This window comes from Myotis daubentonii, chromosome 16 (genome assembly GCF_963259705.1).
Source record: "Myotis daubentonii chromosome 16, mMyoDau2.1, whole genome shotgun sequence".
Lineage (NCBI taxonomy): Eukaryota > Metazoa > Chordata > Mammalia > Chiroptera > Vespertilionidae > Myotis > Myotis daubentonii.
This window is the reverse complement of record NC_081855.1, coordinates 54,114,125-54,130,513: the sequence shown is the minus strand read 5'-3', so window position 1 is coordinate 54,130,513 and position 16,389 is coordinate 54,114,125. Positions and strand designations below refer to the sequence as shown.

The 16,389-nt window shown below is 53.2% G+C and overlaps 2 protein-coding genes across 11 annotated transcripts; one reads left to right on the top strand and one right to left on the bottom strand.

Annotated features, from left to right (window-relative positions):
* Positions 1-1,713: 1,713 nt before the first annotated feature.
* NT5C (5', 3'-nucleotidase, cytosolic) lies at positions 1,714-3,298 on the top strand. Its single transcript, XM_059671181.1, has 5 exons — positions 1,714-1,981; positions 2,255-2,355; positions 2,436-2,496; positions 2,694-2,808; positions 2,925-3,298. The coding sequence occupies exons 1-5, from the start codon at positions 1,784-1,786 to the stop codon at positions 3,143-3,145; spliced, it is 696 nt and encodes a 231-aa protein (XP_059527164.1). The 5' UTR covers positions 1,714-1,783; the 3' UTR covers positions 3,146-3,298.
* A 4-nt stretch (positions 3,299-3,302) lies between these two features.
* Positions 3,303-16,137, bottom strand: ARMC7 (armadillo repeat containing 7). 10 transcript variants are annotated; one of them, XM_059671173.1, is made up of 5 exons: positions 15,491-16,137; positions 15,253-15,396; positions 12,489-12,651; positions 10,061-10,087; positions 3,303-4,847 (listed from the first exon to the last, which is right to left on the bottom strand). In XM_059671173.1, exons 1-5 carry the CDS (start codon positions 15,579-15,581, stop codon positions 4,301-4,303), a joined length of 972 nt encoding a protein of 323 aa, XP_059527156.1. In that variant the 5' UTR covers positions 15,582-16,137; the 3' UTR covers positions 3,303-4,300. The 10 variants fall into 10 exon arrangements, 7 of the variants coding, with proteins under 7 accessions (XP_059527156.1, XP_059527157.1, XP_059527158.1 ...); XR_009449366.1 differs by lacking the exon at positions 12,489-12,651 and adding an exon at positions 9,692-9,877 and having other exon boundaries at positions 4,764-4,847; positions 10,061-10,128; XR_009449364.1 differs by lacking the exon at positions 12,489-12,651 and adding an exon at positions 9,692-9,877 and having other exon boundaries at positions 4,764-4,847.
* Positions 16,138-16,389: the final 252 nt, after the last annotated feature.

Genomic DNA, 16,389 nt, shown 5'->3' with positions numbered 1-16,389 from the left:
AGGATTAACAACAACAAAACAATAAATAAAACAATTTAAAAATGTTTAAAAATAAGTGACACTTTTGATGAACTAGGTCACCTCTAAACCCCTCCCATGATCGAGATGACTTGAGTATAGTGTAACCACAGACTCATTTGAAGGATCTGGCATCTCTGGGAGCAACCGGAGTGTTTACAGGTTGTGGGGTGTTAAGTTTCTCTTACAGTGTAAAGCACGCGAGCCTGAGTTACGGTTTCTCTCATGACTTCGGAGATAGGGAACCAGCACCCTTCTCTCAGTGAAGGTGGGGCTCCCAGAAAGATATGTCCCTGATTTGTGTCACCACATGATATGGAGATTTATCTCCATAATCTACGGAGATAAATGCCTCATCAAAATTAAGGTGTTCTGAGGGAAGGACAGTTCTGCCTGTCATTTTGCTACTATCAAAATTACTTGGAATTTCCTAAAATTTACATAGAATTTCCTAAAATTCCATGTAAACATGTTTGCTAAGGTGTTAAAAGTTCCAGTTAGAAAGTTTAGGGTCTAGAAAGTGAAATTGAATTGATAGATCCTCCCTTCCCCCAACTGATGGGCGGAGTATGATGTAACCTGCAGCCCGGAAATACCTGAGTGATTAACCATGTACCTTATATGGATCACACTTTGGACCACCAATCCACACCTGCCAAACACCCTAAGGCAGTGATGGTGAACCTTTTGAGGTGTCAGCATTTTGAAAAACCCTAACTTAACTCTGGTGCCCTGTCACATACAGAAATTTTTTGATATTTGCAACCATAGTAAGACAAAGATTTATATTTTTGATATTTATTTTATATATTTAAATGCCATTTAACAAAGAAAAATCAACCAAGAAAATGAGTTCTCATGTCACCTCTGACACGCGTGTCATAGGTTTGCCATCACTGCCTAAGCCCTTGTCCTATATGGACAATGCAGTAAGCCACCAATCAGTGTGCACCGAGTACACTAAGCCCCCCACCCCTTCCCATTCCGCCCCTCAAAAGGCGTGCCCACCCTGCACGCGCTGCTGTCCTCCCCTTGCCAGACAGCCGGGCAGGTCCTTCTCCTAAATAAAGCCTGTAGTCCTGGTTTTCGCCTCTGCCTGATTTTTCAGAATGATCTTAAAATGATGACTAGAATGGACAGTTTGGACTTTTCACCTAGTTTGTAAACTTCGGTGTCTTAGTGAAGGAGGGGGAAATAGACAAGTTCTCAGTGTGTATTGCTGGTGTTTGTAAGTCATCTTAGAATGAATGGGACGCCAGGCTCCCTTTGTACTGCGTCTGTTGCAGTGGCTTGGAAGTATTGGGGTGCTCAGATGGGGACCGATACTTGGGTGTAGACAGGAAACGGAATGAAATCTACAAAAGGGGGCGTAATTTCAGCATTTTTAGAGGGAATCTCATGCCGATTCTCCAGGCGTCAGTCCGACGCCCTGAGCCGGACGGACGGAAGCTCTTCCCGGCGGGACGGCGTGTTTGAAGCAGCAGCTCGGGTTTCCAAGCAGCAGGTTTGCCAGTTCCTTTCTTAGGAGCTGGACTCACGCAGCGCTTTCGCTGATTCAGCTCCGGGGAGCCCGAGATCGCGGCCTCCGGTGGGTGCAGCCCTCGCAGGAGCCGGGGCTGCGGGCGCGGGCTCCGCAGGTGGAGCGCCGCGGCCCGGGTTGGGGTTGGGCCTCGCGCGCCCGCGGCCCCGCCCCCCGCGGCTCCGGAAGCGGCGGCCCGCGCTCTCGGATCCCCTTTCGCCCCGGCGCTCGGGCAGGGCGAGGGCGATGGCGGTGGCGATGGCGGCGCGGCGCGCGCGGCCCGTGCGGGTGCTGGTGGACATGGACGGCGTGCTGGCCGACTTCGAGGGCGGCCTCCTGCGGGCCTTCCGCCGCCGCTTCCCCGAGGAGCCGCACGTGCCGCTGGAGGAGCGCCGCGGCTTCTTCGCCCGCGAGCAGTACCGAGCCCTGCGGCCGGACCTGGCGGTAGGGAGTGGGGGTGGAGGGCGCCCGGAGGTGATCCGTGACCTCAAAATCCTCGGGAGCGGGAACCCCGACCCCACAGGACACCTGCCAGTGGGGAGCCCGCCGCTGGGGCCGGATGGTCTCTGCTCCGTTTCCGATCACCCCCTTCCTGTCTAACTTCAGAACACACAGTTCACAGCAGGATAGGGGCAGCCCCCACCTCCGACTTGGAGGGCCCCGCTGGGGCTAGATCTGCGGAGGCAGAAGCCAGGATGGGAACACTGTATCTTTCAGGACAAAGTCGCCAGCGTGTATGAAAGCCCAGGCTTTTTCCTAGACTTGGAGCCCGTCCCCGGAGCCTTGGAAGCCATGCATGAGATGCACGCCATGCACGAGTGAGGGAGGCGGGGAGGGCCGGGGGGTGGGCGGAGGGGCGGGGGCTGGCACCACCCCGCCTAACCGGCCTTCCCTGCAGCACCGAGGTCTTCATCTGCACCAGCCCCCTGTTGAAGTACGAGCACTGTGTGGGTGAGAAGGTGCGGCCGCCCCGGCGCCTCGAGACAAACTCCCCTTCCACGTCCTGGTTCTAAATAAACCAGCAGAAGCCCAGGAGGTGGGTGGGGGGAGAGGGGAGCCGCCTGTCAGAGGCCACAGACCCCACTCACTCTGCTTCCTCACTGGCCTGAATTCAGGGGCCCAGGAGGCCCCACTGACAGGCCTGTGCCCCCTACAGTTCTCCTGGGTGGACAAGTATCTGGGGCCCCAGTTTGTGGAGCGCATCATCCTGACGAGGGACAAGACGGTGGTCTTGGGGGACCTGCTCATTGATGACAAGGACACCATTCTAGGTTGGAGCTGTTTTTCTCGGGAACCTCCAGGCATCTGGCCTGCGGGGATTGGGGAGAGGGCGCAGAAACAACCAGTTCACAGATCTCGTGCTGCCTTTCTCCCGTGCCCGTCCCAGGCCAAGAGGAGACCCCAGCCTGGGAGCACATCTTGTTCACCTGCTGTCACAACCAGCACCTGGCGCTGCCCCCCACAAAGAGGCGGCTGCTTTCGTGGAGGGACGACTGGAGGGAGATCATAGAGAGCAAGCGGGACACCGCGGCCGTGGCCCCGGGGCGGTGGACAGTGCTTAAAGGACGGGAAGACAGGCCGGCAGGGAAGCCCAGCAGAGCTAAGTGACAGGGCAGCCTCGTGTGGTGACCCAGCGCTGGGGAGCAGAGGACACAGCAGCCTCTACTCTCCCAGGCCAGCCACCTGGCACCTCCCGAGGTGGCGGCACGGAAACACGGTGGGCAGTCAGTCAGGAACCTGTTAATAAAACAGTTTGGCTCACTGCTCTGTTCAGGCTCTTTATTTGGGAAAGGAAAGGGCAGGAGCCCGAGGGCTGCCGTTGGAATGAAGGCTGATGGAGGCCTTCCCCCTCTCCCCCAGAGGCCCCAGGACCTGCCCCACCTCCCTGCCCCCTGGATGCCATTCCCTCGCAGCTGCCCTCCCTTGGTCATGTGAGAGGTCAACCTTAAGGGAGTACAGATGACCAGGACTCCCCGCCACTCCTGAACCCCAGCTTCCCATGGGTGCCCCACACCCCTTCCCTGTGCTGACCAGCATACACTGGACGACGAGCCACACACTTTCGGTCAGTATCTGGTCCTGTCTCCCTGCACACCACTCCACCTGCATCCCCAAAGCCTCCTGAGACGCATTTCCAGGGCCAAGGACTCCCCGTCACTGAGCCCCGATGGCAGGGCTTTCAGGCGAGGACCATGGGGGGGTGGGGATAAGACGCAGCTCCGAGGGTTTGTGCCTGTGTTCTGATGTCATCACCCTCGTGGCCTGGGTCTTAATGCCTGATGGTCACGTTTACAGACATTGGGCTGCGTCACATAGGCGCAGGGACCACGTCTTCATCCTTGAAGCCCTCCCATTGCGCCTGGCAAATGGCCTGTGTGGATAAATGGTTCCTCCTGGGCCACAGCTCTCTGGGCCAACACCCACTATGCCGGTGCCCAGCTACCCAAAGCCTTGAGACTGTTAACAACAAGGCTTCTCATTCCTGCTCCTCACAATGACCGCAGGCCCTCAGTGAAGGGATCAGGCTACCTCCTCAAGTGCGGGCAGCTTCCCGAAGCCCCAGGCCCAGCTGCTCTCAGAACCACCTTCTGCAAAAGCCTCTGGATCTTGGGCCCTGGTTGCTTCTTACAGGAGGGAGTGCCTGGCAGTGGGTGGATCAGTGGCAGGCCCTGGGCCGTCCCTTGGTTGAGGACAGCCTAGGAAGAGGCTCTGCCTTTGCCATCCTTCTCCACACCCCAAAGTCTGTCTTCCTCAACTCATCTCCTAACGCCTGCATCCTGTGCCGGTGCCTGTCAGGCCGAGGACACTCACCTTTAAAATGGCTGAAAAGGCACCAAGTGGGGGAAAGTGCTCAGTGGGAGCCAAGCTGCTCCTGCTTCCCAGCCCCCACCAGGATCTCGGTCTTGTCTCCGGCAGTGAGAGAACCGCGGCCCCGAGGTCTCCGTGGGTCAGGGCTGCTGTGGGGCCTCGGTCCTTGGCAGTGGGATGCCCAGGGCAGAGTGAGCCGGCCGGCGGCGGGCTTCGGCCACCTGGCTCGGGGAACAGAAGTCTTCCAGGAAGACCTGGGCCAGGTTCCGGAGCCGCGTGTTGGCCGAGAGAGAGAAGCGCAGCATGCACTGGACCACGGGCGTGGCGGTCAGCTCGGGGTGGGAGCCGGGGCCTGGCGAGCTCAGGTACATGATGGTGGTGACAGCGGACAGCACAGTCTCCTCGTTGGGGCTGGACAGGCAGTTGATGATGAGCGGGACGCCCCCTGTCTGCAGGATGTGCTCCTTGTTGGCCCTGTCTGAGCACAGGTTGCAGAGGCCTCCTGGGGGAGAGCAAGGTAAGTCTGGAAGCTTCAGCCCTGGCCTCCCTTCTCCCCTTTCTGCTTCTCTCTGCCCACTGAGGCTCAGGGAAGGGCCCGGGCCTGTGAGAAGGTGGCCCAGGGACAAGGGATCCAAAGCCCATTCTGTTTCCCAGAAAGGCCTGCCTGCCACAGCCTAGCCTGAAAGTGGGCACTTACCTCTCGGTCCAGCCAGTTCAATGGTTGATACACTTCTTTTAAAAGTAAAAAACAGTTACCAACCCTGGGACCTTTTGGCCCCAGATCTTCACAAACTGCCACCCTCTTGCTGGTAACCAGCACCCTCTGCTCCCTCACCAGTGAGGGTTCCCTGGAGCACCCCACCAGCCACTCCCTGCCGGGTCTGGGGGACCCCTCACCACCCCGATCCATTTTCTCATGTGCTCAGAACACTTGAGAAGGCGTCTTTGCGGACCGTTTTTCTGTCACTGCCTGCCAGGCCCCACTAGCAGCTGCGTGTCTGCCACCAAGACCTCAGCTTCCTCTTGCATCCCAGCCACCCAACGACTTGCCACCCAGACGGAGGAAGACCCGGAAAGCTGGGGGCCGTGTGAGCCACGGCCGCATCGGCCAGCACAGGAAGCACCCGGAGGCCGAGGTACTGCGGGTGCCTTGCGTCATCACAGGCCCAACTCCCAGGGTCACCGTCTGGGCTCCGGTGGGAAAACTGAGGCATGAGCACTTAAAGAGGACCCAGAGCTTCTGCCCAACTGTCAGCCTCGATAACCGTGGTCGGTGAGCAGAAGAGTGGAGCTGTTATCACTGACGTGCGGTCCCTACTAGAGTCCTGGGGAAGGGGAGGCTCCCACAGCAGCCTGTCACCATGGAGGCCAAGTTCTTCAGCAGAAGGGCTGAGGAGAAGATTAAGGTGTGTGTGTGTGTGTGTGTGTGTGTGTGTGTGTGTGTGTGTGTGTCCTGATAGTTTTTTGTGGGTTTTTTTAAAAGATATTTTTATTGACTTCAGAGAGGAAGGGAGGGGGGAGGGGGAGAGAGAGAGAGAGAGAGAGAGAGACAGAGAGAGAGAGAGAGAGAAGCATCAATGATGAGAGAGAATCACTGATCAGCTGCCTCCTGCACGCCCCCTCCCCTACCAGGAATCAAGCTTGCATGTGCCCAGCATGTGCCCTGACCAGGAATCGAACCGTGACCTCCTGGTTCATAGGTCAATGCTCAATCACTGAACCACCCAGGCCGGGCTGTGTCCTGATAGTTTGAAGCCACATAGAGGGAAGTTCATTAAATGCTCACACGTTCTTTGGTTAAAAAACAAAAAAAACAAGCCTCGGCTGTCTTCTTTGGTGCCTGACCCAAGGGGCACTCCCGGAATATTTGTTGGAAGGTTTTTAAGCAGTGAGGGGAGGAAAGGGTTGACTTGCAGAGGGTTGGGGGCTGCATGGGATGGCTCCCTGAGACCCAGCCCACCTTGGACCCCCCGTAGTTCTGGATCCGGGCTGTGGCTCCCAGACAGGGTGCATCTGAGGGAGGCAAGGGGCTGAGTGGCGTTCCTGAGGTCAGGAAGAGGGGGACAAGGCTCTGATGGAGAGGTCCCTGCCTACTGGACACCCACAGGCCTTCCTGTCAATCTTCCCTCCGTGCCCATTCACCCGTGTAGCACTTGGCACACTGGGCCATCCCTTGAGTGTCTTTGTACTGCTGCCCGTCCTCGTCACTGGCACCATAAGGCAGGGCCCCACTCTCTGGTGTCCCTCTGTATCCCAGGCACCTACAGCTGCGGAAACTCACTGGACACATGCTGGGGACACGAATGAACCCCACAAAGTATTACCCTCACCCCCTTTTCAGCAGAAGCCAAGGCTGTGGAGTAACTCGTCCAAAGCCCCAGAAGATGGAAGCCCTTTGCCACATCCATGGGAAAGGTGTCCCGAAGCTCCAAGGACAGCTAACTGCTGTGGGCAGGTGCCAGGCTCGACCAGGAACGGGGACACGAGCAAATGCTTGGGGAGGCTCAGGCTTCTCAGACACACCTGCACCGTCTCCTGCCCTGAGAGTGTGAACCAGCCTCCTATCTACCCTGCAGAGGCAACCCAGGGGTGGGGATGGGACTTATCTCGCTGTAAAGTAGGAGACAATGAGGACTCAATCACTCTCTGGCTGGTGAGTCATCATCACACCCAGGAGTGCCTGGGCGGGACACTGCCACCAAAGCCAGGGGATAACCAGATGGCCAGCCCTGCAGGGTGGGGGCAGGAGGAGGCCTCAGGAGAGCAGGCCCTACCTGTGCCCCAGTTGCAGGCCTGGGAGCCTCCAAGGATGGATCAGGTACCTTCCAGAGCTCACAAGTGCCTGGGTCCAAACACGGCGGGTGGGGGGGGGGCTCTTTTATAAAGGCTCCAAACTAGAAACAACTCAAATCTCCAACAACAGGTGAATGGATGAACACATCGGGCACATTCATTCAGAAACACGAACTCGCCCTGGCTGGGTGGTTGGTTAGAGCGTTGTCCCATTCACCAAAAGGTTGCGGGTTCGATTCCCAGTGAGGCCACATACCTAGGATGTGGGTTCTATCCCTGGTGGGAGCTCATACGGGAGGCAACTGATGATGTTTCTCTCTCCCTCTCCCCAGCTCCCTGTCTCTCTAAAAGCAGTAAAACATATCCTTAGGTGAGGATTAAAAAAAAATACCCTAACAATTGGGATGAATGTCAGAAACATTTGTGGAAGAAAAGGGGGCCACACACTGAATGTGCACTGTGGGCCGCAGACGCAGAGACGGAGAGGGACCACAGGATGATCTGAACACAGAAATTCCTAACGAAAAGTGGGTCATGGCGGGCAGTCACAGCCTAGGCCCAGACCTTCCTTGACAAAGGTCAGTCTTCATCTTAAGTGGGCCTGCCTGCTGTCTTTCTGCATGTGCGATAGCAGACCACCCTTTCCTGTAATTCTTTGCAGCACCAGAGCAAGGACCACAGAACCTTCATTGTGACCTGTTGCCCACACACTACCTCTATGTGCTGCAAATGTTTACAACGTAAAGAAGTGTCCCCATTTCATTCTTTTTTTTTTTTAAATATATTTTATTGATTTTTTACAGAGAGGAAGGGAGAGAGATAGAGAGTTAGAAACATCGATGAGAGAGAAACATCGATCAGCTGCCTCCTGTACATCTCCTACTGGGGAAATGCCCGCAACCCAGGTACATGCCCTTGACAGGAATCGAACCTGGGACCCTTCAGTCCGCAGGCCGACGCTCTATCCACTGAGCCAAACCGGTTTCGGCCCCGTTTCATTCTTTTTTTTTTTTTTTCTTTTTTTTAAATATATTTTATTGATTTTTTACAGAGAGGAAGGGAGAGAGATAGAGAGTCAGAAACATCGATGAGAGAGAAACATTGATCAGCTGCCTCCTGCACATCTCCCACTGGGGATATGCCCGCAACCCAGGTACATGCCCTTGACCGGAATCGAACCCGGGACCTTTCAGTCCGCAGGCCGACGCTCTATCCACTGAGCCAAACCGGTTTCGGCACCCGTTTCATTCTTTATCACTCTCAGAGATTCCCCACTTGGCTTTCTCCCGCCTCCCTAATCCACCACCCATGAATTTCAGGTAACCGCCCCTTACATCTCCTCCTTTGATTCTAATGTATAAAATAAGCTGTAAAACTGTCATTCTCTGGATCATTTTCTCAGTCCATTGAGATTTTGCTTCTCAGCAATTGTCAGTTTGACTCAAATATAAAAATTCCCTACAGGTTTGGATGTTTCTTAGGTCGATACATCGTTGAGTGAAAGAAACTAGACACGAGTCCACATCCTGACTGGCCTGCGTGGCTCAGTGGTTGATCGTCGACCCACGAACCAAGAGTCACCGGATTGATGCCGGGTCAGGGCATATGGCAGGGGCTGCAGGCTCCATCCTCAGTAGGGGGTGTGCAGGCAATCGATTGATACTTCTCTCTCATCATTGATGTTTCTCTCTCTCACTCCCTCTTCCTTCCCCTCTCTTTCCCTCTTCCTTCCCCTCTAAAATCAGTAAAAAAAAATAAAAAAATATATATATTTTTTTAAATAGTATACATCTGCATGATCCCACTAATATGAAGTTCAAGAATAGGCTAAAGTGCCCTGACCGGTTTGGCTCAGTGGATAGAGCGTCGGCCTGCGGACTGAAGGGTCCCAGGTTCGATTCCGGTCAAGGGCATGTACCTTGGTTGCGGGCACATCCCCAGTGGGGGGTGTGCAGGAGGCAGCTGATCGATGTTTCTCTCTCATCAATGTTTCTAGCTCTCAATCCCTCTCCCTTCCTCTCTGTAAAAAATCAATAAAATATATTTAAAAAAAAAAAAGAATAGGCTAAAGTAATCCATGGGGATAGAGGTTAGGCTAGTGGTTACCTTGGGGGGGAGACACTAACTGGGAGAGGGCACGAGGGACCTTTCTAAAACCCGGTTAGGGCTGGTTACATTGACGTACATCCACTGTACTTAAGGTATGTGCGATGTACCGTATGTTCACCAGCCTGCAATTTAAAAATGGTTACCAAGCAAAAACGAGAACGAGTCTCAACTGGCTGGTGGACGTTTTGGACAAACCAGACAGGAGAGAAAAAGAAAAGAAGACAAGAGGCAAAAGAAGGGCCCTTCTAGACACAGGGAACCACAGAAACCCCTGGGAGAGGCAAAAGAGAAACCCCCAAATGCGGCCCGGGATGAGAAAGCTGGAGGCTCTCAGAGGTCAGGTAGGTGACTTTGGGTCACACAGCAAGTAGGGCCTGTTGCTGGGAGAGCCAGGATTGTCCCAGGGATTAAATGAGGTCATGCTGACACATGCTTAGCCAGCACCTGGTGCCTGGAGGCGAGGCGGGGCCTTGGAGAGATAGCCCAAGACATTACTACCTCTGAGGACCCGCCTGCCCTGGGCTGGCCACAGTCCGTCCCAAGTCAAAAATCTTCATTTGTTCTTGGGTTTTTTGTTCTTGGGACTATTTGTTCTTGGGTTTTACTTTAGCATCTTGAAAATGGTTCTTTCTGAAATTTCAAATTTGGGGGACAGAACAGTATATTAAAAAAGCGACCATTATGTAGAAGAAGGGAGGTGTGAGGGACAAATATATGTATACTAGAAGCACACCACGCAGCCCCGCCCACCCACGCCAGTTTTTGGCCGTTACGGTGTCAGGGCCACAGGCCTTTTATAATATAGATGCTCACATTTGCTGGTTCTTCATGAGGAGAGGGCTGTAGAAGAGACAGGAATGGAGGGAGACTTCTTTAAAACCCTGTAATAGAGTTTTGACTTAAACTGATGAATTTTAAGACATTTATCCTACAGATATAGACCCACAAGTAAGAAATGAAACTCCAATAAGGTATCTACTGAAACACTGATTGTGTTGGCAAAATGGAAAGCAGCTAAACACCCATCCCTAAGCGTGGCTAAGCCTCAGTGCCTCCATGCCAGGAAATAAACACCAGGCCGCTTTACAGAATGACTGACACTGCAGGAGTGTTAAGATATGCTGCTAAGTTAAAAAAAAAAAAAAAAAGGCAAGCAGATATAGATATAGTATACTACCACATGTGCAGAACAGGCAAAAATATATTCATATAGATATATACATGTTTGTAAATTCCAAAAAATATTTAAGAAACTAGTAACAGTGGTGAGCTACAGAGAAGGCTAGCGAGGGAGTTACCTTTCAATACCTTTTAAATTTTGTACCATGTGAATCAATTATGCATTCACATAAATTAATAACACTCAAACACACACGTATACGTGCACGCACATGTGCTCTCTCTCACACACTCACACACTACTTGTGCCTAGAACGAAGAGATGGGGAATTGGGTCTCTGTAAGTCAGGAAAGATGGTGGAGGCTGCCCTGGTCCCCATGAGGCCAGCCTGGGGCCAGCGAGGAAGGGAGCAGTGGGTGAGAACCTCAACACCACCTCCATCCTGTAAGGGGAGCCTGCCCCCGGTGGGTGGCTGAGGAACTGAAGCAGAAGCTGCAAGACCGCGGGAGCCTGACGGATCAGTGGGAGAAGGATGTACGGGCGGAGCCCAGAGGATGAGGACGGATCAAGGGCTCCGTGGTGGGCAGACCCAGTCAGAACCAGTTCTGCCACTGAGGATTTAGGCGACCAGAGCAAGCAACTCAATGTCTCTAAGCCTTGGTTTCTTCATCAATAAAATGGGCAGAGAGAATGAAATAATGTGATTGAGGCCCCTCCCTGGCGCACAGATGTGGATCAACAAGGCACCTGTTCACAGCCCCAGAGGCTGGCAGAGGGCCATACCTGCAAACACACACACAGCAAAGGGCTGACACACACAGGTCAGTTTGACAATGATAAAGCAAATGCCTGTGGAACCAGCCCCCAGGTCAAGAACTAAAACGCTATCAGCAATCCAGAGCCTGTGTCCCTTCCTGAACCAATTCTCTCTGAGGTAAACACTTTCCTGGTTTGTAATAATTTAATAACAAAATTTTTACTAAGCAGACCTCTTATCTTTTTAACTTAAAATATAGGGTTTTTAAAGAAGTCTCCCTCCATTCCTGTCTTTTCCACACATCCCTAAACATTTCTGCCTGTTTTGGGGACTTTATAGACATGGAATCACACTGTATGTATTATTGTGTCTAGCACCATTTGCTTACCATTACATTTATAACATTATTGCTCTAGCCCGTTTGGCTCAGTGGATACAGCATCAACCCACAGACTGAAGGGTTCTGGGTTCGATTCTGGTGAAGGGCACGTATCAGGGTTGCAGGCTCAATCCCTGGCCATGAGCAGGGTGTGTGCTGGAGGCAACCAATTGATGGGTCTCTCTCACATGGATGTTTCTCTCTTTGTCTCTCCCCCTCCCTTCTACTCTCTTTAAAAATCAATGACAAAATATCCTCGAATAAGGATTAACAAAAAATAATTTAAATTTTTAAAAAATTTATAACATTATTGCATGTAGTTGTTGACTGTTCATTTACCTTGCTAAATAGTAGCAACATCCCACAATGTTGGTATCCATTCTGCTGTTTACTGTTTCTAGTTTGTCTGTTACAAGTTTGCTAGTGCCATTTTTGCACATGTGTCTGGATATGCATGTGCCCTACTCCGATGACTGTAACTGCTGGGTCATGAGGTAGCCTAGCTTCAATTTTACTAAATACTGTTTTCCAGAGGGGCCTCCGAGGACTTAGCTATACCTGCCTTTTACTGAGCACCACCACCATCTAGTGGCAGCTACGTGTATTACAGGAAATAGAGCACAGGAAAGAGATGTAACCTGAATTCTTGGAGGCAACCTATTTGAACCCTGTTTTAGTAACAAGACTGTCAAGTATTCTGTGATGTCCTAGATTTCAACCAATTTTCACAGAAGTAGAGGATTCTCTCCTGGTCCCTTTATGTCTCCATACGGCATCTAAGATGGTGCAGGTGTGCACACGCAGCATATAGGATGCCTGAGCGTCAACCCATGGTGCTTTGGGCAAACATTTCCAAATTAATGCCAAAGGCTGCCAGAGTTTTTATGTGGGGCACAAGCTCGGAATACTCATTCAAGTATTTGCTGAGATCCTGGCTTTATATCTGGTCCCCCATAATTCACTCACTTCCCACGCCCTGTCCTACCTTGAGCAGTACCATCTCCTGGTGATAGTTCCACTTAGAACCTGGGCCAGGGACGACTTGCCACCAGAACCATCCCAGGGATATGCTGGAGGTGGCCAGGTGCCATGGGAACCAGGGGAGAAGACACAATGGACTCCGGCATTGGCTCCGGCAGCCGGGTCCCCTGGGCACAGAATTTGGCTCCAGTTAGTGCTCAGTGTGAGCCTCAGGCAATGGGACTCGCCTCACTGAGGTGCTGTTTCATCACCGGTACAGAGGGCTCAGTACTACGCGCCTTGCGATTGGTGGCCAGTCCCTGCACCTACTGGGCCCTTCTCTCACCTTCTCCAGACCACAAGGCCAGAGCATTCAAGACAACAGCGGAGATGGGCTCTGCCCTCATGGAGATCACAGTGTCAGACCTGCCACCGGAGAGAAAAGATTCAAAACGACAAAGCGCAGCACAGAGCCTTTCGACAGCAGAGAAAGCGCCTGACAGTGTTTCCCATCGAGCACCAGGCACATTAAGAGAAGAAAGAATGACAGCGGTAACAAGACACCCTTCTAAGTAGCACTGGCTCTCCTTTAAGTCACCCATAATAAGGAAAAGAGAGATTTACTCTGCAGGGGATCCGGGGAAGAGATTCAAGGCCGAGAAAGCCAAGGCTCTTGGGATTGAGAACCGTGCTCTGGTGGGAAGGAGGGAGGAAGAGAGAGAGAGAGAGAGAGAGGAGGGAGGGAAGAAAAAAGAAAGGTGGCTGGGAGAAGAAAACAGGGAAGCTGCCCAGGAGAGCAAGAACTCAGGGCAGGCCCACATCTCCCCGTAGCTCCCGGCTCCGTGGGCCAGGCCCTGAGTGCTCCTGCTTGGTGCCTGATGCTGTCAAAGCTTTCCCTGGTGACTGCTCTTTTTAGGCAACTCTTATCCGGAGCCAGAAGCTTGAGTGGGAGGAGTTCTATCACTCCCAGGCGGAGGTTAGCCATGTGCTTCTGCAGGGGCCACGGCCACCATTCAGATGCTGGAAGCTGTGGAGCCGAGTTACAAAAAGGGAGGGGATGGAGGACTGCCACTGGCGAAAATCTTCAAGTAGCAATCCTTCAGGATATTTATTTAGCGTAATAATCTTCCCGAGGGGCCGAGACATACGCTAGCACCGCTCTCTTAGACCCAGCCCACTGGGGCTCCTGCCCCTGGCTCAGTTCTAGCGGGACTCACTCTGGTCCGCTCCACAGGCTAAAAAATCCAGGGAACCCACCCAAAGTCCTCCCTTCCCCACACCAGGCCCTGAACCTCCTCCCACAGCGCGTGGGCCTTTCCTGGATTCCTGACTCCCAGGGTGAACCCCATGGTTGGTGTGCACACTAAGTCCAAGGAGAGGCCACAGGCAGGTGTGTGTGTGTGGGGGGGTGTGAACAGAATTGGGATGTCCACACACGTGTGTGAAGACCTGTCGTGGTGAGAAGATCAGGGGTGACTTCCATTTGAACTCTAGCCACAATACCACAAACATCAGGGGCAGACATGGGTGGTCTTTCAAAATTTTCAATCACACTCACCTATGATATATTTGGCAGGGTGGTGGTGGTGGGGGTGTTACTTGATTCTATCAAGGCTTTCACTCTAATTTCTAGGTTACAGGAAATTAAAGGGGATGTGCCCTTGAAACCCAGGACCCTTCAGTCTGCAGGCTGACGCTCTATCTACTGAGCCAAACAGGCGAGGGTGAAAAATGTTATTTTTTTTAGAGATGCAGCTGAAAAAATAATTTGTTTGCCTTCAGAATAAATTCCAAACTCTTTCCCGAAGCCTAGATCTGAGCCCCTCCCAGCCGTCTCTGGTGCTGCCACCTCTGTAACCTCACTAGTCCTGACACATCAGCCTTCCTCTGGGTCCCCTGCTTCAGGGTCTCCCACCCATCACGTCCGCCTGCCCATGATGGCCGAAGTGCAGCGGCCCCATCTCCTATTGCCTTGTCTTATCCTGTGAATGTCCTTCAGAGCCTCAGCCTTTTGGTTGGTTTGCCCACCATCTGCCTCCCCCTCTCCCTGCGGGCAAAGGCCTTTCCCCACGACTTGTTCGCCATCTCTTCAGCACATAGGACAGGACCTTGCTCACAGTTCATGCCCCAGAATTACCTGTCCAGTGAATAATTCAATAGATCTTAGACCAGCGGTTCTCAACCTGTGGGTCGCCACCCCTTTGGGGGTCGAACGACCCTTTCACAGGGGTCGCCTAAGACCATCGGAAAACACATATATAATTACATATTGTTTTTGGGATGAATCACTATGCTTTAATTAGGTTCAATTTGTAACAATGAAAATACATCCTGCAGATCAGATGTTCACATGACGATTCATAACAGTAGCAACATTACAGTTATGAAGTAGCAACGAAAATAATTTTATGGTTGGGGGTCACCATAACAGGAGGAACTGTATTAAAGGGTCGCGGCATTAGGAAGGTTGAGAACCACTGCCTTAGACCATAAGTCATCCTAAGTCACCCCTACTTTCCTTGATAGGAAAACATTAAAATAAAGATGTTTAAAAGAGCACTCTAAATATTTTTCTCTCCGAGCGGCTTCAATCCATCCCTTCATTTATGATCTCATCTCTAAGCAGGTGGGAAGGCAGCATGCGGAGGGTCCCGCTAGCTGCGACCGGGACCGTGTGCGCACCCCGAAGGCTGCCACTGCGGTGAGGGACTGCCCGAGGTCTCTCCCCAACGACTCACTTCGGACTCGCGTATCTCACCATCAGGCATCCGTGACCGCCCCATCCTTACCAATAGCAAACTCCACCAGGGTCTCGTTCTCCTCCGACAGCGAATCGAGGAATAGATCCAGGACCTGCAGCTGTCGCAGATACTGGTAGTTGCTGGGGTCATAGGCGAAGTTGGCGAGGTTGGCCAGGACTTGCTCCTTGGCGTCTGCGGCGGAAAAGCGGCACTGGAGCCAGGTCCGGGGCGAGGGTCGCGGGCGGACCCCCGCCCTGTCCCCGGACCCCCATCCTGTCGCTCTCACCTTGGCTCTCCGTCTCCTGGAATTCAGTGACCAGCGCCTGCAGGTATCCCAGCCGTCCGACGTGGGGGTCTACCTTCGGCTTCTGCGCCATGGCCGGGGTGGCGGAGGGTGCACGGGGGACAGGTAGGAGAGTGCGGCCGATGAGGTCGGAAAGGCGGGCGGGGACCTCCCTGGGCCGCCCCGGGCGAGGGCGAGGGCGAGGGCGGGCCCGGGCGGGACACAGGCTCCTCGCCTAGCTTCGGGTGGTGCAGTGATTTGCACCTGGCACTGGGATGTGGTGTGATCAGGACTGGGTAAGAGTTGGGCGTGAAAATCTAAACTGGGGCGCGGAAGACACGGAAGCGACCGGGCACTGGAGGAGGGAGCTGCATCACCCAGCCCCCAGCGGCTGGGTACGGTTTCCCGCTGGAACCCGGACTTCCGGCGGAAGCCGTGCTTAGCTCCGCCCCAGAGGGCGGGGCGGGGTTGGTCCAGGCGGACCAGGGGCGGGGCCGTCGCGGAGCTCGGCGCGCGTGCGCAGTAGACGTCACGCCTCACCGCCTGGGCCCAAGGCCAAGGGCTGTGGATGCTTAACGGGACGACAACACAGTGGTTCTCAACCTTCCTAATGCCGCGACCCTTTAATGCAGTTCCTCATGTTGTGGTGACCCCCATTGCTACTTCATAACTGTAATGTTGCTACTGTTATGAATCGTCATGTAAATATCTGATATGCAGGATGTAGTTTCATTGTTACAAATTGAAACTAATTAAAGCATAGTGATTAATCACAAAAACAATATGCAATTATATATTCAATATGTGTTTTCCGATGGTCTTAGGCGACCCCTGTGAAAGGGTCGTTCGAGCCCCAAAGGGGTGGCGACCCACAGGTTGAGAACCGCTGGAACAACATCTCT